Here is a 24,474-nt window from a genome sequence, read left to right as displayed (position 1 = left end):
TTCCAAAGTTAGCATATTTATTATTTTAATTCTCATAAAGTTTTTGTAAGTTTTTTTTATTTCAGAAAGCCGTCATTCAAGGTAGGATGGAAAATTTAAAATATATTTTTAGAGCGAAAATGGTTGAGACACAAAGCATACACTTAATTGTAAATTAAAATTCAAACACTCGATTTGTACAAAAATCTTTAAGCATACATAAAATCGTATTCATTTCTTATTCAGTTTAATAATTGTAAATAGTTCATTCATTTTTACTGAGAAAACTCGAAATCCGTTTTCAATTTTTTATCTGCAAAGTAACTAATTAATGAATGAAGTTCTAATTGTCAGTCAGAATCATTATTAGCTTTTTTCCTTCTCTTAGCCGTTTGCGTAATTTTAGATTTTGACCAATCTTCCTAAAAATTTATAACATATTATTTTTTAGTACGCGTTTAAAGACCTTATCAACCAACCTCGCTAGAATTTTCATCGGAAGAGTATATTGTTTTAACCATTTCGGCAGTTTTTTTACTTGTCCCATGATTATTGACATCTTTTTTACTCCCTGGTTGTTTACGTCCACGTCCGCTTCCCCCGCGTCGGCCAACAGTGGTATCTTCTTCTGCTGCCAGGGCGAACAAATCACTAAATTGTTTCTGCGGACAACAATATGGAAAATCGTCAAGTCAAAGTTATCTAATTCGTTTAAATGTACCTTGGTGCTATCATTACTGTGAGAGTACGCCGATTGAAGTGCTCTTTGCATCATATCATGAACGTAAAGGCCAGTTCCAGTGCCATGTCTGCAACTTCTTCTATAATGCTCCAGATGATTTAATACCTGTTTAAAATATGTTTATTATGTGTTTAAATTAAAACTACGAAACGCACTTGATCAGCAGAAGGAATGCTGGTCGAAACAGAGATCCCCTTAGGGGGTCGTTTTCTTTTGTTGGGAGATGAACTGGGATATTTTGATGTAAGCAGGGAAGCGATAATTTCAGACAGTTTTTCTTCATAGCGTTGGCACCAAAATCTGTTGGATTATTGAGTTTGATTAGTTCTTGTTTCTTAAGACTGCTTTCCTCGATATATAAAAAGCTAAAAATTAAGTAAATTTGTCGAAATCTTATAAACTTCTACAATTTTTTTCGTATCGTGCTGCAATTATTTACCTTAAGGCTGAGGTTACAAATGGATCACCTTTCGACTTGGGTTCTCTGCTAAGCATTAATCGAATTATTTCATTTGTGGGTTCTTCATTTTTAAGCAACAACAGAAAATGACTTAATGCTTCGGGGTGACTTCCGGCTTCCAATTCTGGCAATAGATCCTAAACAACAAATCCAGTGAAATAGCCAAGAGTCGTAATCAATATTTATGTCTCATACCTGTATACACCGTAAGGGTACATCGTGAGCTTGAACAATTTGCCATAGGCAAAATTGTTCATAAGTCTCAAACTCGAGACTTTCCCTTATGCAATCAATAAGTCCATCTTGTTTAAATATTGTAAGTTTCCCTTGTGCGACTGAATATAAAATGTCACGCACATTTCTTGCGTCTATGCAGCGCAGAGTTATTCGCAATAGATCTGTGTTATTTGTAGCTATTGACTTAAATTCTCTATAAATGTCAGGAAGGAGCCATAGAAAAATATTTGTGTTTTCCTTTTCTAGCATATCAAGATCCCGTAACAGACAGTTGGCGATTTTCTCATCTGCTGCATCGCAAATTTGTCGATAAATAGTGGTTTTAAACTGATATGATTGTTGGGAGTTTTTGCGCGTTTGAAGCTTACAATATATTTTCATAAAGTACAAAAGCAAATAGCCAATTTCAGGGATTCGTTCACAGATCTCTGACAACAAGATTTGAAATGGTTTTTTGCTTTTTTCATCGTTTTCATATAGAAATCGAAACAAACCATACAAGGGATAACTTATACTTTTTGCCAAATGTTTTTCGTCTGTTTTACTCTCGGAAAAGATATTTTGTTGAGGCAAAGTCTCCCGTAAAATTAAAACAGTATTTGATATCACATAGTTTAGCTGAAACTCTTCAAAGGCAGAGGCTGGTAATGGCCGGAAATCTTTCAAAAATGCCTCCCAGGTGTATGAGTTACGCTTCGAAACGAATGATTCGAATGATTCGGCTATTGCATCTGCGAGTTCTACCCTTGGCTTTTCTTTAAGTCTCACCTGTAATAAATTCAATAGAGAACGTTATAGTCGAGTTGCTCTACTATCAGATACCCGTTACTTAGATACATTAATAATAATAATTAATACATTTTCAAATCTCTTGGGCGTTTCGTTTGATTTTGAGCTGGCGGGGCCAAACTATTTTTGGCAGATCACTTAAAAATGGCCAGACAGATAACAAATGGATAAAAACACATTGAAATGGAAATTGAAAAATACAAAAATTAAATAAAAATTAAAATTGTTAAAAAGTGGGGACGTGAAAGTTTGTGTATATTAAAGAAATGGAAAAATATCCAAAGCATTTTTCAATAGTGTGGGCGTGGCAGTATTGGGCGGTTTGTGGGGATGAGAGTGGGCAACATTTGGAAACAAACTTGCGATGCGCATATGTCTGTGGAATCTACATGTTCAATCTGAACTTCCCAGCTTTTATAATTTCCCAAGATCGAGACCTGCATACGGACATGACCAGTTCGACTGGCCTGATCAAGAAAATATATTTAATATAGTCGGAAACGCTTCCTTCTACCTGTTACATTATTTTCAACGAATCTATATTGTATATCTTTTACTCTACGTGTAACGGGTATAAAAATCAAAACGTTTTTAAAAAATGTGGGGGTGACAGTTTGGGAATTTAGGCGTCGCGATCGAACTTGCACAACGTAATTGTAATTAAATTCTTAATGCTTTCTATCTATCTTTCTATCTTTTATAATTCCCGATCTCAACGATTATACGGACGGAAATGGTCAGATCGACTCGGTGATCCTGATTAAGAATATCCGAGTACGCTTTCTTCTACCTGTTCTTCAACAAATATGGTATATCCTCTTATATAATTTTTTTTAGCGAAATTTCAAAACTTAAAACCTTTGATAAAGGTAGGTCGTCATCGTCATCCGTATTCTCATCAATGTTGTGAACTCTTCTCAAATTTTCAGCAGTTCCATCGCTAAAAACACTTTCGATTTCTTGGTCCGTTGGAACGAGTGATATCTTTTTGTCCTCATCAACCACCGATATGACAGTCCCACTAATATTGATGAGCCCAGTTTCATGAAGGTCCGCGTTTTCTGCCAATAAAGATTTGTTCACATTAATTGATAATAAAATAAATCACTAATACCAACCACAATGTAAAATTCTTTGGTCGCTCTCTTTTTTTAAAATATGACCCTGAACTGTATGAGTGGAGGGGTAAAGTAGTTGACCAAGATTGGCAGGCGGTGACAAAAACTCTCTAAAATTGTCCCTTATTAAATTACGCAGTTCTCTGTCAAGTTTTGGTGACTCAAAAAGTGGTTGCAGATTTGGTATCACCTGATTTAAAAAAAAAAAAATTATTAAATTAAAAACGGCTTTTCTAAACATTATATTACCTGCTTTTCCAGAATTAATTTTAATGAATTGTAAACCCCGATACGAATTTTATCTTCATGTTTTACGAAAAAGTTTTTTGTAATACGACATAGGAAATCCAACAGTGTGCTACTAACAAATGGATGATTCCTTATAGAGTGGTACATAACTAAAATTCCAGGCTCTATATTCATTATATTATCCTTTGCGGGATCAAAAAATAACCAATCATAGAACAATGACAGCTTTGCATTAGCTGAAGCAATTGGATTGGTGCAGGACGAGATGAGCCAGCCTATGATAGCCCATCGCGGTATAATATCAGAGCACAACATATCGTTAGTTGGATGGATAACATTTATAATAAAACGAATTAGATCAGATCGCAAGCTGTGAGACTCAGGTGTAGCAAAGTATTTTTCCTGAAACCAATCTTGGTATCTCTTCTGATTTCCAAACTTAACGGACGATGCTAAGAAGCTTATTTTTCTTTCCATTTCAGGCAGTAGACGGCATTGCAGAAACCTTCGACTTGTCCGTATATGCAATAACTGCCAAATTCCATTAAAAGTTTGATTCAAAATTTTTGGATTGAAAAGAATATCACGCCACAGTTGTTCAAACTCAGGAATTCGAGCTACGTTTTGTAGGAGGCTGTAAATAAAATAAGGTTTATTTAAAACAGAATAATAAATCTATTATAACTGATTTATTATACCCGTTATTTGTAGAGTGAAAGGGTTTACTATATTAGTTGAAAAGTATAGGAGAAGTAAGCGTTTCCGACTCTGTAAAGTATATATGTATATTCTTGATCGATATCACTAGTCGAGACGATCTAGCCATGTCCGTCTGTGCGTCCGTATGAACGTCGAGATCTCGGAAACTATAAAAGCCAAAAGGTTGAGATTAAGCGTGCAGAAAAGTAGTATGCATAGAGAAGTAGACGCTGCTCAAGATTGTTTTATTGTTACAATTTTTTTTGGTTTTATCATTTGGCTTGTCAATTATTAATATGCCGAAAAAATGTTGGCCAAGCCCACAAGCCGCCCAAAACTGTCACGCTCATACTACAACCAGAAAAAAAAAATGCTCTGGAATCTGCAAATACTAGCTAAAGGACAAAAACAAAACACTGGACATGATAACAGAAGACCCCATTAATGAATTTACAAACTGCCCCCTATATTCTTCTCTAAAGTCAATGATATAAGAAGAATGCTGTCTAGAGACTAAAATTAATAAGTAATTTGCTTTTATAAAAAACAACGTGACACTAAGTGATAAACTGATAAATAAGTCCATTGATTCATTTCTGTATTACTCGTTAAAACTATTACTAATCATTTCTTCAAATCTTACCATGCCATCCTAAGCATGAGGGAGCATTTAGATTTGTTAATTGTTTTGTTGATTTGTTAATTAAACAACAGTACAAATTTTATACCGTTTAAAACATCAGCATTATCAAAAGCCGTGTAACCAACACGATTTACGTAGACTAGTAAACTAAGCCTACTTCCCTAACAAAAGTCTGTATTTATGTGCCCAGGTTTTTTTGTGCATTTGTAAGTACGAGATAGCTTTGATTTAGTCTTATGTAATGATCGGTTTAATGAATTGTCGGGTTTGAAAGGAATTAACAGAATTCTCTAGGTTTATGTACAAATTTAATGGAAGTAGTAATTTCATGTTTGCGGTTCAATGGTTTGTGTCTCCTGTAAAATGTTTATTACAAATGTTATTCATAGAGTAAGAAGCCTATAGTGTTTATTTTGTTGGTCTGACCTTCCTTCTTTCCGTATGAAAGTCAAGACTTCAATGACAATTACGCAACTCAATGGTATTTTTTTAGAAGATTCTCAGATGAGAAGATTATTATTTTTTTAAATTAATTAATAATCACTTTTTTTAATATTAATTAAGTGCAAGCCAGCAAAAATGCTTTAGAGATTGCATAAAAGCTTCATTGAAATCAACGAGCCATTTTTTTTTTTCTTTCAACTGCAGGTATTTGATAAAGCAGCCCATATTTAAAAAGTTTCCTAGCGCGTAGTTTCCGTGCCCAAAGCTTGATTGCACATCGTGGTTGGCCGCAACGCATCACATGCGACAATACAAAGAAGCCCCAAATAAAATGAAACACTGCTCTACTGGACCTTGAAGTCATCATCTTTCTAGAACAGTGATCCGCACGGCACTGAACGGGATCACGGTCGGACACACAGGTCGCCTCGGCTAGTAATGCTGACCAAGAATATAGGTTTTTTAAAGGGTCTGAAACGTTCACTTCTTACATAAAAGTCATAAAATATTTTTGTTTTTCGAGATAATTGTTTTTCTGATTTTCAATGTATTATTTGCTTTACGATATATGTACCCGATATGGAATTTTAAGTCTCAAATCCGTTTTAATACTTTTTCATTTCTAGATTCAATCTGATTTTGGCAGTGTAAAATTAATAAATTTTAGTCGTTTATGTGTATTTGTGTTTTTTTTATTGCTGTGGTTATTTGTTCTGCGTCTGAATATCAGTTTTTCGCATGGAGGGCAAGCTGAGGGAGTGACAGTAAGCCAATAACGAATCCCCGACACTAACAAGAAACCTGACGGAAAATAACGGGATACTTTATATGGTCGCATATTTCTCATTTACTGCTGTATTGAAACTTTCTTTGTCTAAATACAATAGATTAAAAAGTATAACCTACTAAAATTTGTAAGCTTTCTTTCAATTTTTGGAAATCAAAGGTATATAAAATGTATTAATTAGGTACGCTTATCCAAATATTTACTTGCCCACAAGTTCAAATTGTACACAACCGTTTTGAATATATAAATTTAAATATTGAACTTATAAAGTTAAGTGAAACATTATTTTCGTAGTGTACTAACGCGCCTTTTTTTTTACCTTGTTAAGGGGTATTTTCGTTTGACAAAGAAGCTTTAAAACCAACAATTGTTATATTTTTATAACGAGCAAAAAAAAAAAAGATGTTGGAACGAACATGTAACTGTTAAAATTTTTTAATAAATTAGTCCAAAGTATGAAGATTTAATGGTTTTCAAATATTTAAGTCAAATGCATGATTAATTTTAAACAAATGTATAGAATTGTTATATTACATACCGAATCAAAATTAAATTTTTTTTTTTAAATTCCGAAACGTAACCCTTTCCTGAATTCAAGTTTCGCTAAACAAGATTACGCGTAACAACCGTGTTAAGCTAGCTTGAAGAGTACACACATATGTATGTACTGAAGCGATTATTAATTTAATGTTGCATTTACCGTACAAAATCCCTTCCTAGAGGTATAATATCATGGAATCTCTCTCGGATTAATGATATCGTAAACTTTACTTCTTTTTGCCGAAGCGACATCAGAGCAGGGTTTGCGTGGTCTTCAATTAGGCGTACAAAGCTGTAAACTGTAGACTGAACGAGAAATGGGTTGCCTTCCAACCACGTTCTAAACTCGATAAATATGTCCAAAAGGCTCTCGATAAGAAAAAGATTTCTGGAGGAGACATCTCCTCCGCCAGCCTGCCGCAAACAGTTCCATATAACATTTTCAACACTTAGAACCTGGTGCTTTACGAATTCCCGTAACAACCAAATTAATTGTCTTCGTGCTACCTCCGTGAGCTTAGTATATTTCTCAGCGACCAGAAAGGTGAGGTTTGTGACAATGCCATTCATTCCGTCTCTAGATACGAGTGTAACGTCCCGATATGTTTTGGGAGCCATAGAAGGGTCGGTAAGCATTATGTAGAGAAAGCCGATTGATATCTCCTCATGCTGTTTGTCTTTGCACACTGCTTGTGACAACATATCATGCATCTCTTTATCACTAAGACCAGAAATTTGCATCTGCAGAGTGACAAACGAACGCTCAAATTTCTAAAACAAAATAAATGCAATATTAAATTTCGAGAATTACTGAAACACTGTTTAGCTGTGTTACCTCTTCAATATCATCTTTGCAGTCAACAGCTGTGCAAACGAACAACTTTGAGACGTGAGCATTATTTTTTGATTGCTGTTGTTCCATCTGAAGGCTTAATTTCGTTTTCCGTTTTTACGGTTAATGGGCTCGCACAATGTGCGCCTTTAATAAGCGAATCCTATTACCAAACATAAGTTACAATACGTGGGAACACTTTCTAAGCGTTAAATACCTAAAAATAAATTTGACTTAAAGCCGACAATAAATTGTAAGTGTTATAACCTTATTCCACTGAGTACATCACTGTGATATAAGTGATTCTAACATAGAAAATTTTACATTTCTATTTTAACCATTATAACCATATTTCAGTGCCAGAACAAAAAATTGTAAAAGCCCAATTTATATTTTATAAGAAATGTTGAATAATAGGATTAGAGAGTATTTGAAGTGCGGAAGATAAATTACAAAAACCATATTGCCACCGGTTCACACTGGTTTCCGCATATGTAAAAGTGGGTGTAGTATGCGATTCGTTTGAGTCGTTTCTTGCAGAAAAATTATTTTGAATGTAACGGTTAAAAAATGTTGCATTAACGCATTATGTAAAGATTATTTAAAGTCTTGAAATCATTTTTTGGAACAACGACTGGAAACCCGCAAGTAACACCACAAATAAGGGTCGATTTGAGTTTGTGGGTATGCATGTTAGTTTTTCGATTGCTGGTATGTATTTGCTTATATCATTGAACAAAATTTAGCTCTAAGAAGCTGCGTTCGGTAAAAATATAAAAACAAAGATGGGCCACCGATTCCATCTTTCAAGATTTAAAAATTCGATTTTACCGCTCCCAGCTTCTTTGAGCTACAAAATTGCAATTTAAAATCTTGTCCTGAACCCTGCATTATCCATTCTTGTCTTAGCTTTCTTTCTAATAGTTACTAGAATTCTCGGCTGTGGTTGGGTCGGGTTGGCGTAGACATTGGCTTATCGACAGAAATTTTGTGAATTAAAATAAAAACTAAGAACCAAAACGCTATAGTCAAGTTCTCAGACTATCGGTTACCCACCCACCCTAGTGAAACTAGTGGAACTGCGAACGAAATACTTAAACATTTTTTTGGCATATCGATAGAAATTCGATGTGCGTCAAATTAGCGTCGATGAGTTAGCGGTGATGGCAAAACGGTGAAATTAGGAAATTGGAAACGTTTTTTTTTTATTTATTTTTATGTTATTTAAAGGTGAATTCCAAAAAATAAAAAATTTAAAAATGTTAAGAGAAGAGAGATCTAAAATCTACCCTCAACGAAAAAATAAATAAATAAAAAACGTTTCTAAGTTCAAAAATACAAAATACAAATATACAAATTTACAAATATACAAATACAGTAGAATCCGGTTATAACGACTCCGCTTATAGCGTCAGTCCGGTTATTGCGACGGAAACTTGATGGCTTGGTTGGTCCCCATACAATGTTATATGAAAGGACCTCCGGTTATTACGTCTCCGCTTTTAGGGACAAACGGCTTATACCGACGAGATTTTTCATAATTCAACCGGATATTGCGACGTGCCAAAAAAAAAAAAAAAATACAGAAAAATATTTACAATAATTTACAGTACTTATTTAAAATAATTACAAAAATGTTTACAGCGTGCGTGTGCAGACCTAATGCCTATATTCCATAAGATGTCCCGTTATATTTATAGTTTTTTCTGCTTTTTTCTAATAAAACTTAATGCGTAAATTCGCCAAATGTGAAATAATGCACTAAATGCACATGATTAGCTCATTCAGTTTAAGCTCGACACTTGTGCATTAGGCCCACAAAATGTCTTTAAAACGAAAGTGCTTCTCCGTCGAAGAAAAAATGCAAATTATTTGGCGCTTTGAAATTTCCAAAATTTATTAAATTTTTTGTTTGATGAAAAAATTAATTTGTTTTGTGTTAAATGATATTACAAATCATAAAATAATCAAAAAATATGTTTTTTTCCACCTTTCTGTTAGTGCGTATTCCGGGTATAACGACGTAAAATCGTCGTTCCCTTTAAAGTCGCTATAACCGGAATATACAAATATACAAAAATACAAATATGAACAAATACAAAAGTACAAAAATACAAAGAAGCCTGGAATGGAGTAGGGTCAAGGGCAACCAGGTCAAACGGGAAACGATGGACTTTGGATCCGAGTAAAGCGGAGAGACCGTGAACTAACGGTACCGAGCTGGACCTTGGATTCAAACCGGCCATAGAGGTCGAACGGTAACGGTGTGGACTTTGGTCGAGCACAAAGAGGACGCACAGTGAAATAACGGGGCATGGGTTGAACCTTGTACCAGAGCGGGATAGTTAGTGAGAATATGCGAGGAGCTGTATCCCATGTACGACGGTCAGTGATACGCGAGAGTACGCGAAGAGCTATACCCCGGGACAAGTGAACAGTCAGAAAGAACGCGAGAGAGGTAGGAGGACGGTCCTTGCAAGTGAAGAACTGGGCACGGTCAGAAGGGTCAGTGGAGTCAGTGGTCGGCAAAGGTGCTCCGGGGCAGAGCGTACATCCAAAGCCCCATTCGAGCCTGCACGGGTAAGCGGTCGTGAAAAAGGGAAGGACGACGAAGGAACGGCGAAGACTGTAGGAGTCTATCATTGAAGAACACTGCAAATAAAGCTGTTTGAACCAAAAACTGTGTCTGGTCGGGCAATCGCACAAATCAGATATTTGGTGGGACAAACAAACAAACTCTCTGCGCTAGCCGTTGCGCTTCGTAGCGAGCGGAACAAAGAAAAACAGTTCGTTACGATTGTCTTGGACAAGAGAACAGAGAAGTGGCTAGAAGTAATATAGGGAAGAACTTCGTAAGGATCCGTAAAAGCTTTTTTCCTGTTCTCAAGCATCTTTAAGAAACCTCTAACTAAAGGCGGAGCGTCCGAGTAATCTATGTTAGCGAAATTTACATCGGGACAGGTGTGCAAGCTGATTTCCTCTACTTGAGTTCCCCATTTGAGTTGACTAGGCTAGGCAAAGCGATGCGCCGGATTTAGCAGGTCCATGCCGATCTCGTCAAAGATCTGGTAAGACAAAGAGGTTGCCCTCAAGTTAAACTTGGACACGAAATATTTTTCGTGATTGTAGTTACGCCATGAATCGAATGGATTGCAAATGCGGACTCAACCGGGCGGATGCCTTTCAACCCCTTGAATGGTCGGATTTTTTTTGACGCGCCAGTGTCAACCAGGAATCTCATGTCGATCCCAGCTACTCTTCGTCTGAAGACGGGTAGCCGGGATTTTCCCCTAAGAAATGAATGGTGTCTGAGTCGTATTCTAAAATAGCTTCGTCGTCGTCCTTTTCCTGCTGCACTGAAAGCTACGGCCATGTCAGAGCCCTCTGTGCCCTGAGCAATGCGGTTGTCTCTTTGCCTATTGTGAGGATCCGAGCGACCAGACACGGCCGGCTTTGAGTTCTGGTAAGCCGGGGCGTAGGATGCTTGAAACATTGGTTCCGGTGTGTTTTCCCGAAGCCAATTAATGCGTTGAGCAGGGTGTACTTGCGCCTTGTGCTGCCTAGAAAAGTGCGGGTTCTCCCCGGCACTTATCTGTGAGTTTGTCTGTGGCGGGGCCTGTTGGCGATCCTGCACTTTCGGGTGTTGCCTACGGTCTCTATCATCTTGGCTCCTTGCAAACGAAGGTGCAAAGGTGTACCTTTTGTAGTTACCACTTCCTGCACTAAGGCGAGCACTGACGGCATGTCTTTTGGCTTTAAGTCCTGAGATGAAAACGCGCAATGCACCATCTCTGAATTTGTCGCACAAGACCTTCGCTGCCGACGCTTCGCACGACATTGTGACCTTTTTGTGAGCTAGGTGAGCTTTTTTCACGTCGTCATAGTACTGTAGGAGGGTGAGCCTTCCCTGCCTGAGAGTGTCTAGCTCCTGTTCGATAAAGTGTATAGGTCGTTTGTAACTGTATGTGAAATCAAGCCGATTTATGATCGCATCGAAGTTCAAGACAGTTCCGCAGGAGAAAAGCACGGCATCGGAAGGGTAAGTAGGGTAAGTTATTTACACAATTAGTGTAAATAATTCAGATGCAGATATATGTAAATGAATGTACGAAGGGCTTACTTACATGATTTATTACAATTTCCTACAAACGGAATTTTATATTAGGCGATAATCAGGTTAATATTGGTGGATGATAGTTAACTCGACAGATTATCCACTATCAGGTATTAGGGTTGCTGTTACAAGCGGAGAACGTCGTATTAGTGTCTTCTGTCGATAACCTAAATTTTAGGATGAGAGGTAACTTTCCGCTTTTAACCGCTAGTCTTGTAGTCTAGCGGAGTAATAGTTTAACGACTCCCGTCGGAGTCAAGTTTATGAGCTTTAGCACTTTATTCAATGGATTTAAAAACAAGACTGAACTTAAAACCTAATATATGTTCTTCATAGCGGAAGCTGCCAAAATGCAGCGGCGAGACGCTGTGTACATAACCTTAACTTTGTTGACTTATACATAAGAAGTATTTTTGCGCGCATATATAGCCTTGAACCGAATTTCGAGTCGCTGTTTCTGCCGAAATTTGCTTGAGGCAATGCTGATTGGCTAGATTTTTATTCATGTTTACTACGATCTGTATAGATATATAGATAGACCTCACAAACATAGAAAAGCTACAGCACTTACGATCATGCCTGCGGGATATGCATTGGATTTACCACAAAATAGATTTGCTAATCGTCGTTTGGTTTTTCAGGTACACATTACTGAGATTCTGTGGCTAAGCGCTGTGCAGAATGGTTCCGTTTCAATACAACGGGAACTCTCGAATAAATTTAAGGTCCATATTCGTGCTCGAAATGATTGGGCTAAAGAGAACAAATCGCTAGATGCATCATCATACAAGTTCTTCTTCAAAAGCTGGATCCCGCGAGTCCGGCATTTGGAGGATCCAGCCTTAGAGAAACGCTTACCTCTGCCTCACATCATGCCGTAGAACCCTCTGCATTGCCCAACACGTCTACTGCTTTTCTAGACAGATGGTTCGTCAGCAAATATTTCAATGCGATCTCGAACGTGTCAATATATGACCGACATAACTGCTCTTATTGCCTCCAATATTACCGAAAGACAACACTGTGTTAACATAGACATTTGCAGCTGAAACATACCCCAAAATCTGAAGGACGCGGACCCAGATCTTCATCGCTCTCCACGCATAGAATTATTGATTGGCGTGATTCCACGAACTGCTGTGCAGGTCAAGCTTCTGTCGGGATTGCCCCTAATTCAAAAGACTCGATTCGGTTGGATAGTTTCTCGAGGTTGCAGTAGCTCAGATGTCACGGGGTTAGAATCGTCTATCGTGGGTGTTCAACCCAATAAGGAATCTCATGGACCTACGACATTAATAGAGAAGGCAGTGCTTGAATTTCGTCGAAGAGTCTTGCTTGGAAACTTTCTGTACACTTAAGGATTAGTACAGCAATATAGTTTGTTGACCAAGATGAAGAGGTCTTCGATGGATTTTAATGACTGTAACCCAATCATCGTACTGAAGTTTTTACAGCAGCAGGATCGACGAGGCGAGCAGTGAATGAGCTGCGTCTTAAGGATAAGGAAACGTCTTCTGTTCATTCTGCAATTAAGTCGCTAATGTATGCAATTATCGATGCCAAATTTCGCTGTGATAATATAGAAGCTATTCGTTCGAAATCGCTACGACTTACGTCTTTTCATTTCGTAAAAAAATGGCTAATAAAAAAGAATATTAGCTCAGATATTTTATTATTTTTTATTATTATTATTTTCCTTACTTGAAAACTCATTTTGTTGTCCTCCGGAGTTTTGGCCAGATTTTCTTAGGTTTATTTGGTAAGGCTCTGCAGGCTCCGAAATTTCCACATCTCTGATTATGCTCAAAATATATAAATAGTAATATCATTTTGTTTAAGAAACTTACCCGAAATAATAATTGGCCCTGAATAATATTAGCAAATGCTTTTCACAAAAATCGAATCACAAGAGTAACGACAAAGGACGCCTTTGTCCGACGTCCTGTAATCGACGGACTCTTAGTCCGTTTTGTCATTGCATGTGTTCCGTTGTACATCCAAGTTTCTATGTGCATTAAAGATTATGTTGAGATCTCCACGTTTTTCGACTGAGAGCGCAGGCTCTGCTGGCTCTTCGACGGACAAAAGAGTTGGCTTTTGATAAAGTTTTGATGAGTGTAAAGTAAAATCCCAACACATTTTTATTACATTAAATTCGTGGGCAAGAGAGTCGGTGAAAGTCGGTGATTTTCTGATCTTTTTGGATATTAATTAATTGTGGAACTGCAGAGTTATTACAATGGTGCCCTCACAAATACTGTGATATGCTTATAAGCGTTATATGTTCCTAGTAGAACGGAGAGATAAGAACTGCATCTAACTCGCCGCGTTAACATAAACAAATGATTCCTAGACATAAACATCCGCCGATGCCGAATTCGTTATTCCCGCTAAGCAACCAAATAGCTAATGCAGCAAAAATCCAGGTAATTTTTCATGCGCAACTCTCTTAAGGAGCGCAACCCATTTGAACAAAGCGGAGAGCAATTCAAGCTCATATAAACAAAGTCGACCAAGGGTTTGCTAAGCGTTCAACTCACACTCCAGATTTAGATCTAATTCATCCACTATACCATTAAAACGTGAATTGTCTCCGATTCAAAGTTGTATTATTGTCTTGAAAAAAAAAATTATATTTTTTTCAAAACTTGCAACCGCAAACTCGTTATTGGCGCAGTCGGTAGTCCCTACCTAACTTCACCTGCTCACTTATGCTGCTGACGTCGGTGCTGCTCTGCTCACGGAAATTGGGCAGACGTTACGTCTGCACATTTTTGTTGTGCAGGTGCAGCGTACCCCACACAACGCTCGTGCGACCACGAGTGTTGCGCAAGCGGATACGCGTGCAGCTGCAAATGTTCTTATCCAAACATTTGTGGTGTTAACTCTTCCACCTTCAAAAACGAACGTTCGTTCGTTTGAACGAATGTTCGTTCTGATCGGGTACGTTGATTATGACAGGAGATTCGGCAATGTTGATCTTTTCCCTCATCTTGATCATGATGGTAATAACGCCTCCAAAAGATATGTCGACCAGGTGTGATGTCATCTTCAGTAAACATATCTTTCATTAGCTCCAATGATAATTTCTCTTCGACTTGGGAGATGGTCACTTCAGTTTGCAAGATTGCTGGCATTGGATTGGCGTAGACGGCATCTTTTGCTTCGAATTTTTGACCATTTGCTTCTATGGTGGAATTGTTGTAGGTTACGAGGAACGTACCATTGAGGTTGGTCATCGTCCCGTCAATATTTATTGTGCCCGTGAAGCTGTTCAGCGGTATGGTCCCTGGTAGTAACTCTTCCACCTGGGGGACGTGTTGGTCATTTGTTCTGGTACAGTTGGCAGGTTTCCCTTTTAGTAAGTTTGTTAGGCAGGGCGAATTGCTTATTTCTCTTATACTTCTATGTTTACAGATGGTTATTTCATTGTATTTATTACAGTGTACAATTTTTGAGAAACGTTTTCCTTACATTTAACTATATTTTCGCTTTCTATTTTATTGACATATTGTTCGATTTTAGCTGGTTTAATCAATATCTCGCTGCAAAGTTGGGATTTTTTTATAGGAATTTTTTTGACGTATATTAACATTGGACCATTGCTCGCTCTACTTATCTCCGCTGTATGCAGTGCTTCTTCGAAGTTGACATATGGCGTTTGATCTGTTTCTAGTATCTTCTTTATCTGTCTAGTTTCCTCATCGCCTATTATCGGAGGACTGGTTATATCGGCGTTTGCCCATTGTACTGCATGGTTGAGATTCAGCATTTCTTCCTTTAGCATTTGGGTCTTTCCCTCATATTTTAGACTGTTGGTAATGGTATTGGTAACCTGAGTAATGTTATTTATCTTTTCTATTATGGCTCTGTTTAAAATGACTTGGTTATTATTGTTTGTCAATACTGCGTTAATCTTCTCCTGTATTATATCGAAATCCCTGCTACCTGAAGATCGGGCTAACCATTTCCATGCGCTACCTCACATTTCGATATGCCTTTTCTTCTTATCCTTAACTCTTAGATTGCCGATTAATGTTTGGGATTTCTTAATATACTCCATGATAAACGGTAGTATTCGGTCATATGATTTTAGTTTGATTTAGTTATTGCTGTGGCGTTGATTTTTTCAAGAGTGTTCTGGTATTGTTCGAGGTCAATGACATAAATTAATCGAAAAGTTCCTGTCTGTACTTTTGCTAGTCCAGTCGTCAGCGTTACTATTTCGAAATTGGTGTAGTCAATTATTTGTACTTCAGCTGTGCATGCAGCCAGTAAGAACCTGTAAATGAAGTTTCAGTTTCGTATTAGTCCTTTGTAAATAACTCTTCCTGTTTCTGTCAAAACAGTTGTATTCCTGTCCTCTTTTACTATTTCCTTTTTTCCCAATCTTTTGTTGTTCTGTACGTAAATTTCGTCACTGGCCCTATAGGTTTTTATCGGGTCTTTTGTTTCGTTGTTGAATTCTAAATCCTGTTTATTTATTATTTTTTCAATGGTTTCTTGCCTTTCTGCTTGTTGCATTTGCTACCTTCCTACCTTCTTTTGCGCTACGATGAGCTCTTTTGTGTTCGTTAATCATTCTATTTTCCTGATCAGTTTCGTCCGTCAGGTCGGTTACTATTTTTAATGAAAATCTGGCCCTGAATTTATAAAAATGCTGCCGGTATATTTCCTATAGGAGGCCTAAAGTGCGTTCGTCCGAGTAAAGTCCATTTATAACAGAAGGGTTTAATCGTTTTTTAAGATTATGTCTATGATAGCTTGGAAAAATTATTTCAAATTTAAAAGAGGCCTGGTTTCCTATTTTCAGTATTATTTGATTCTTAAAGATGTTTAGTGGCTCCGTAGCCATTGGAATTAGTCTTTCTGGCGAGCTGTTACTACTGTGGACTGTTGCGGTGAGGGTGTTTATTCATCGTTTGTTTGAATGGGTGGTCTACTTAATGCGTCTGCTACTACGTTAGATTTTCCTGGCTTGTGTAAAAGTTCATGATTATATTCTTGAAGGATTGCTTTCCAGCGCTTCATTTGGTCATTCCGACTTTTGGGACTTGTGGCATACGTGAGTGATTCGTGGTCTGTGAAAATCTTTACTTTAGTGGAACCGTAACGAAAATTGCGGAGTGTCTGTACTGCCCATTTAATGGCAAGCATCTCTTGTTTGTTTGGAGCGTAGTGCTCGTCGGCTTTACTCAGAGTTCTTGAAATAAACATTATAGGTCTATCTTCTTGGGACAATACTGCTCCTATTGCATAGTCTGAGGCGCCCGTTGTCAGTTGGAATTCCTTTTTAAAGTCAGGGTGAATTAACATAAACTTCCTCAGATGCAAGAGTTTTCTTTAGCTTCATAAAAGCGTCCACTGCATTCTCATCGAGACTTATTAGAGTTTTGCTTGAAGCAGTCTTGGAGATTAGTGCTCGGCCCTTTTTTTTAAAATTCGCACTTGTCCAACTGAACCTTCATATTTGCTTCTTCTAAAGTTCGGAAAATTTTACTAATGTCGCTTGCATGCTGTTCTTCTGTTTTGCTAAATATGATGATGTCGTCTATATAGACGAAGCATCTTACACCGACGTTGTCTCCAAGTATATCGTCCAGTGCCCTCTGAAATATAGAGGGGGCGTTTTTGAGCCCAAATGGTAATCTCATAAATGGTAAACTCATATTTACCCTGATTCACTGTAAAAGCAGTTTTCTATATGTCGGATTTCCTTAGGGGAATCTGATGGAAACCGCTTTTTAAATCTATAACGGAAAAGAACCTGTTTTTTCCTAACTGTTCAAGGACAAAATTAATGTCTGGGATCGGGTACCTATCGGGAATGCTGGCCATATTCAACTTCCTATAAGCAATCCCCATTCTGCATTTTTTTTTTGGCCCGATGCATCTACCTTGTAAACGTTAATTTTTCGTTTGGGGCACTGAATAGTTTTGGGAGTTTTGAGCAGATCTTTTTCATAATTTGTTTTTGAGTGTTATTGGCGTGTTCTAGTCGGAGATTGTTTACTTCTCGTGAGGGTTGTTGATTTAATTTAATTTTTAGTTTGTTTGCTATCATTATGAATTCTTGTCTTGAAAATATGTCTATTCCTATTTCTCTTATTGTGTCATTTCCTATCAGCGCCTCAAAGGACTTGAGTGCTGGCAAGAGAAAAAATTTGAGGTTACTGTTTTTGAATCCGAACGGGTTAGCTATTACGTGGTGAGTCACTAAAATGGTGCCACCATCAGATCTTACATGGAAAGGTTTTTCATTTTTTTTTTTTTGGATTTATTGCATATTTTGGATGTATGTAATTTTAATTGGAGCCTGTGTCTATCAGCATTTTGATCATTCCTCGCTCACCGATTCTACAGTTTATGTACGGTAAGGAGGAGGATGTTACTCTAAAAAATTAAGATCAACGAAGTCGGATTCCAATGGTTCGTTGTTGTCTAGCTCTTGTTCTTGATCATATTCGTGTGCCTCACTATATTCGGAAGCTGACACTTCAGACACATATTGTTCTGCGTTTTCCAGGTATTGCTGTTCGTCCTCAGTTGTCACATGGAAGTTCCTTAGTCTTTTGTCAGTCTGTCAAAATGTCTGCTGTCCCAATGTTACAGTGTCATTAAAAGGTCTGTTCATGTAGTTTATGCGTAATGTATTTACTACATCTGGAATTCTGTCCAGTTTGTTCTTGTTATTCCCCTCGATGTTTACTGGTTAGTCCCTGGGTTTAACCTTTCTTCTTTCATTCTCTGTACCATTTCTCGTATTTCATTCTGCAGACCGGCCATATTGATGGGAAGGACTTGATTCTGCTGCTGGTTTGCAGATGCGGTTGAAATGGGGGGTCTTACAAGGTTATTTGGATTAGCCATTTTTCTTTTTAAATTTTAGTTCAACAGTAGTTCTTTCAAAAAAATTATTATTTGTAATTTCTGTTAATTGTTTTTAATTAAAAAATTTTTATTTTTGTAAGAAGTTTTTTTTTCCTAAAAATGATTGATTTTAACAATTATTTCTTTTTATTTTAATTTTTTTTTTTTAATTTTTATTTTAATTTTTATTTTAGTTTTCTTAGATATCTTTATTTAAATTAATATTAAAGAACGATATTTGAATTTATTTACTTTACTTGAATTTATTTTAAACTTTTACTTAAATTGTAGTATTTCTAAAAATGCTTGATTTTAATTATTTAGAATTGACTTATTTATTCCTTTTGTTTTAGGATTTCAATTGTTTAATTTGGTTATCTATTTCTTTCGATTTGTTTTACTTTTACTTAATACTACTTACATTGTAAAATACATCCTGGACTGGCTGGCAGGTAGTCTTCCTTTTCGCTGATCTACTGGGGTACCTCTTCCAGCACCAGCGAACCAGTTGTCTGCGACCAACGTCTGCAAACCGATGTAAGTGAGTTCGCTTGCTTTTTGGACTTGATTGTTTCGCTGGAGCAGCCAATTGGGTGCGTTTATCAGCGGCAGTTCGTTTTAATCTTTGGCAGCCAAATGAGTGCACTTATGGGATTTTTTTCCGGTTTCTCAGTTCACTACGGATATGATGAAAAACTTTTTTCGCACTTTTCTCACAATAACCAGGACAGCCAATCGGATGCACTTACAGATTGCGCGTACTTCGCGTTGCTTAACTTGACTTGAGTACCGCGCACAAGCCCTTTTTAACACGTTGGGCACCAATTACCTCATATGGAGTTCCAATTAAATACATAAATATATTTCTTTATTTGGTGTTGTGACCATAAGGTCTTTATTCATTGATTGCAAAAACAGAACTAATTTTAGTTTCACAAATTTGTCCATACCTAACCTCGCCTGCCCACTAATGCTGCTGACGTCGGTGCTGCTGTGCTCACGGAAATTGGGCAGACGCTACGTCTGCACATTTATGTTGTGCAGGTAGGTGCAACGTATGTTCCTCAACCGGACGCTCGTGCGACCCCACGAGTGTTGCGCAAGCGGATACGCGTGCAGCTCCAAATGTTCGTATCAAAACATTTGTGGTGTTAACTTATATAATAACGAATCCACGGTAATTTATTTAGGAAAAAATAGAAATTCTTTATTCAAATAAATGTGCAATCGCGGAAACGGAGACAATTCACGTCTTAAATCTAAATCTGGAGTGTGAGTTGAACGCTTAGCAAACCCATGGTCGACTTTGTTTATATGAGCTTGGGTGGCTCTCCTCTTTGTTCAAATGAGTTGCGCTTTTTAAGAGAGTTGAGCATGGAAAATTACCAGGATTTGTGCTGCATTAGCTATTTGGTTGCTTAGCGGGAATAACGAATTCGGCATCGGCGGATGTTTATGTCTATGAATCAATTGTTTATGTTAACGCGGCCGAAATTGTTATTGTCACCAAGAGCTTGGGATCTAACTTATTGTGTTAGGGTTGTAAGTTTAAGTGTGTAGCTGGGCAAATGTCTCATTTGATATTTGTGTGATTGAGTGGGTGTGATCAAGTGGTACATATGTACTGTGTGTGTGGGGTGTGTGTGTGTGTGAGTATGTGTAACAAAGTATTATACTTTAGTACATATGCTACTTCCCCATCCTTAAGAAATTAGCCTGTCCTCAGGCGGATAATTTAGGATACAAAACAGGATTTACATTATTTTCTATTTCTGTTACATCATTGCTTACAATATTTGATTCAATAGAAGTGGGTACTTGTCTTTTGAATTTGATTATAATTTTCTTAGGTATATTCTTATATTTGTAGATATAATAAAATATTATTATGACAACTAAAACTATTAAAATAGTAAATGTCATTATTTGAAATTTTTTATTTGCTTTATTATGGATTTCAAAAATATCTTTAGCTTGTATATAAGAAAGGGCTTTTAATTTAAATTCGTTTGTGTGTAATCTAACATAGTGTTTGATATTGGGATGTCTTCGATTTGTATGGAACTGTTAAAAGCTTTTGTTATGTTGTCTCCGTCTATTATTATATATCTATTTATGCAATTTTGGTTATGTATGGTTTTTGGTGTTCCAAGTTAATATTATATTAGGTTCGGCATAACTGATTTCGAATTCCTTATGAGTTTTTACATATCTACATTCTGTATTAAATTGATTAAGTATGCCCGTTAAGCATTTGTTTATTATTAAAGTTTTTGAAGATGCCAAATAAGTTTGATTATTTTGAACATAAAATTTATTTTGTACATTTTCTATTAAAATGTTTTGATTATTATCTGGATATAGAATTATTGTAAAGATTGGGGTTTTAATTATTTCTTTTGGAATATGGGAAAATATTAGAATTTCATATGTATCCCTTTTCAGCCAAGTGGAAGTTTTAATAATAGGTTGGCAAATGTCTCCCTTCCGCTTTTTTTGCTCTTTATTCAATGCTTTATAAAAAGTGTTACAGTGAGCGGATTTAGTTCAAATATGCGCCGTTTTGTTCGATAATCTGTTTCCATCTAGACGGCAACTTCATAATACCTCCCTCGTAGAAGCCCCCCTCCTTATTTGCGAAGAACTCGGACAGCCACTTTTCACAAGCCTCTTTTGAGTTCAACTTTACACCACCAAGGGCATTCGCCATGGACAGGAACAGGTAATAATCACTTGGCGCTATGTCCGGGCTATATGGTGGATGCGATAAAACCTCCCATCCGAGCTCCCTTAGGTTCTGACGAGTCATCAACGAAGTGTGTGGTCTGGCGTTGTCCTGGTGGAACACTTCTGTTGGCCAAATCTGGACGCTTCTGGTCGATCGCCTACTTCAAGCGGTCCAGTTGTTCGCAGTAGATGGTAGAATTAAGCGTCTGGCCATATGGGAGCAGCTCATAGTGGATGATTCCCTTCCAATCTTACCAAACACACAGCAAAACCTTCCTGGCCGTCAATCCCGGCTTGGCCACTGTTTGGGACCACGACCGTTTTCGCTTGATATTGTCGTATGTGATCCATTTTTCGTCGCCAGTCACCATCCGCTTCAAGAATGGGTCGAGTTCGTTCCGTTTCAGCAGCATATCGCAGGCGTTGATTCGGTCCAGAAGGAAATCATGCGTCAAATCATGCGGCACCCAAACATCAAGCTTTTTTTTGTATCCAGCCTTCTGCAGATGGTTTAAAATGGTTTGGTGACTAACTCCCATCTCCTGGGCGATGTCACGAGATGCCACATGCCGGTCTAACTCGATGTATTCCATGATTTGATCGGTATTTGTCGTCACAGGTCTTCCGCCGGCTGGCTTATCCATGGTGTCGTTTTCACCGGCTCTGAATCGTCGAAACAGACGATAAGTGAGTTCGCTTGCTTCTTGGTTTCGCTGGAGCAGCCAATTGGGTGCGTTTATCAGCGGCAGTTCGTTTTAATCTTTGGCAACCAAATGGGTGCACTTATGGGATTTTTTTCCGGTTTCTCAGTTCACTACGGATATGATGAAAAACTTTTTTCGCACTTTTCTCACAATAACCAGGGCAGCGAATCGGATGCACTTACAGATTGCGCGTTGGGCAATCTTTTTAACGTTGGGCACCAATTACCTCATATGGAGTTCCAATCAAATACAAAAATATATTTCTTTCTATTTCTATTTCGCCTGCCCACTTATGCTGCTGACGTCGGTGCTGCTGTGCTCACGGAAATTGGGCAGTAGCTACGTCTGCACATTTATGTTGTGCAGGTAGGTGCAACGTATGTTCCTCAACCGGACGCTCGTGCGACCCCACGAGTGTTGCGCAAGCGGATACGCGTGCAGCTCCAAATGTTCTTATCCAAACATTTGTGGTGTTAACTTATATAACAGACAATTCAATGGATCAGTTCGTAAGTTCATAGAAGAGCTTGAAGCAAAATGCAGGAGGGTTGTTATGACAGTACATGGTCCGATCACCCAAAATCCCAAAACACTCAAAATACCCAAAATAAAAATCAATAACTATAACAACACTTTAAATAATCAAAATTGAAATCAAAATTATAATCAAACATCAACTAGCCAAAATAAAAATCAATATATGAACAAAAATAATAACACCCATGACCAGGCTTTCGAATACCTGTTCCAAGAATTTAAGCAAAAATTAGACCAAGCACAGACATTTTTTTTTCATTAAAAAAGTTCATGTTCATTGAGAGTACGGCTAGCGTAACAAACAGGTTTATGATCCTGTGATAATACAGCACCTAGAGCGGCATTGCTTGCATCTGTGGTTAATGAGAATGTTTTTTCGAAATTTGGGTAAATTAATATTGGATCGGACACAATTAAAGATTTTAATTTTTCGAAGGCTGATATATAATCGGTATCTTAAGAATTTATAACGGAACCTTTTTTTAGTTTTTGTGTTATAGCAATTTTTGCGAAGTTAGGGATACATTTACGGTAGAAACCGCTAAGTTCTAAAAATGATTTTATTTCTTTATTAGGTAATGGGAATATTTGTATGGCTTCTATTTTATTTGGGTTGGGCTTTATGCCTTTAGTAGTTACAATGTGTCCTAAGAACTCTGTTTCTCTTTTCATAAACTAACATTTGTCAAGTTGTAACTTTAGATTAGCTTCATGTAATTTAGCAAATACTTTACGTAGAAATAACAAGTGTTTTTCCAATGAAGTGGAAAAAACTATTATATCGTCCATGTAAAGTAAACAATCTTTGTAAATTAGCTCTTCTAATAGATTGTTAATACAACGTTGAAATGTTGCAGGTCATCCAGATAAGAGAACAGTAGGGTGAGTTCGATTTTCGAAAAATGCCTTGTTGAATTATTTCTTTGATTTGTATATTACCTCGATTTCCTTATCGTAGGCTTGGTGGTATTTATAAGGTTTCCTATAGATTGGGTCTTCATGTTTAGTATTCTCTGTATTGTATGTCCCTAAATTCGTGAAGAATATTAGTAAGGGCATTTGACTCTTCTTTATTTAGATGGTCGGTCAAGCCTGAATTCATTTGATTCCCTTATTTCGTTTCCTATTGCATAATTTGTAGCTTCATCATCAGTGGATAATGATGGCCGTAAATCATTCAAACAGTCGAGGTTGTCTTCTAGGCTACCTTCTCATTCTGCAATAGAAAAATAACTTTTAGCTATTGTCTAGGCCACTAAATACTTCAGGTCCTATCTTTTTGGTCGTAACTTTCAGATAATATCAAGAAACCAAAGATGAAACTCCAAAGATGGAAAATCAGACTAAATGAGTTTGATTACTATAAATTACTAAAAAATATGTACTAGGAAAATAAAACCATGTCGCCGATGCACTTTCACGTGTAAAAATAGAAAACTTCTGCGGCGAATCTCCCACTTCAGCTGCTACCATACATAGTAGCCATGAAGATAACCAAAATTACATTTCCTTTACGGAAAGACCAATAAACTTCTATAATAGACAAATAGAATTTGTCAAAGACGACAATAACAATACAGAAATAAGAAAATATTTTTATAAAACAAAACTTAAAATCCATTATAAAGAAATGACAAACAAGTCCGTATGCAAAAGAATTAATAAAAGAATATTTGAGTACAAAAAATAGCGTAATTTATTTTCATAATGAAATAGATTTCCTTACATTTCAAAACGCCTACATAGAAATTGTCAGTCCGAACAACAAAACTAAAGTTATGAGAGCAACCAGTAAATTAATAGATATTGAAACATATTCAGAATTTAAAGAAGTAATAATAAAAACCCACAGAGAACCAGGTATAGAAAAACAAACTAAAATTTGTAAAGAAAAATATTACTACCCAGACTGGAAGTTTATGTAGATTCAAAGAGATCGGTTGTGTCGCGCGCATGCAAAAGTGATTGTCTATTTTGCTTATCGGTGCGTTCCCTTTTGTGCT

At 37.1% G+C, this 24,474-nt stretch overlaps 1 protein-coding gene across 1 annotated transcript; it reads right to left on the bottom strand.

The window, feature by feature from the left end:
* Nucleotides 1-209: 209 nt before the first annotated feature.
* LOC6543033 (integrator complex subunit 3 homolog) lies at nt 210-7,799 on the bottom strand. The gene is made up of 11 exons (XM_001970848.3): nt 7,523-7,799; nt 6,848-7,458; nt 3,575-4,208; nt 3,326-3,515; nt 3,066-3,268; nt 1,377-2,186; nt 1,161-1,318; nt 877-1,021; nt 701-826; nt 459-641; nt 210-401 (listed from the first exon to the last, which is right to left on the bottom strand). The coding sequence occupies exons 1-11, from the start codon at nt 7,607-7,609 to the stop codon at nt 330-332; spliced, it is 3,219 nt and encodes a 1,072-aa protein (XP_001970884.1). The 5' UTR covers nt 7,610-7,799; the 3' UTR covers nt 210-329.
* Between the last annotated feature and the right edge of the window lie 16,675 nt (nt 7,800-24,474).

The sequence above is a fragment of the Drosophila erecta genome, unplaced genomic scaffold (genome assembly GCF_003286155.1).
Source record: "Drosophila erecta strain 14021-0224.00,06,07 unplaced genomic scaffold, DereRS2 tig00000219-arrow-pilon, whole genome shotgun sequence".
NCBI lineage: Eukaryota > Metazoa > Arthropoda > Insecta > Diptera > Drosophilidae > Drosophila > Drosophila erecta.
The sequence above is the reverse complement of the archived record's forward strand: the minus strand, read 5'-3'. Positions and strand labels throughout refer to the sequence as shown.

Coding starts and splice junctions, on each gene's coding strand:
- LOC6543033 (XM_001970848.3), bottom strand. CDS start 7,609: ATGGAACAACAGCAATCAAAAAATAATGCTCACGTCTCAAAGTTGTTC. Junction 7,459..7,522: donor GCAAAGATGATATTGAAGAG/GTAACACAGCTA, acceptor ATTTTGTTTTAG/AAATTTGAGCGTTCGTTTGT. Junction 827..876: donor GCATTCCTTCTGCTGATCAA/GTGCGTTTCGTA, acceptor TATTTTAAACAG/GTATTAAATCATCTGGAGCA.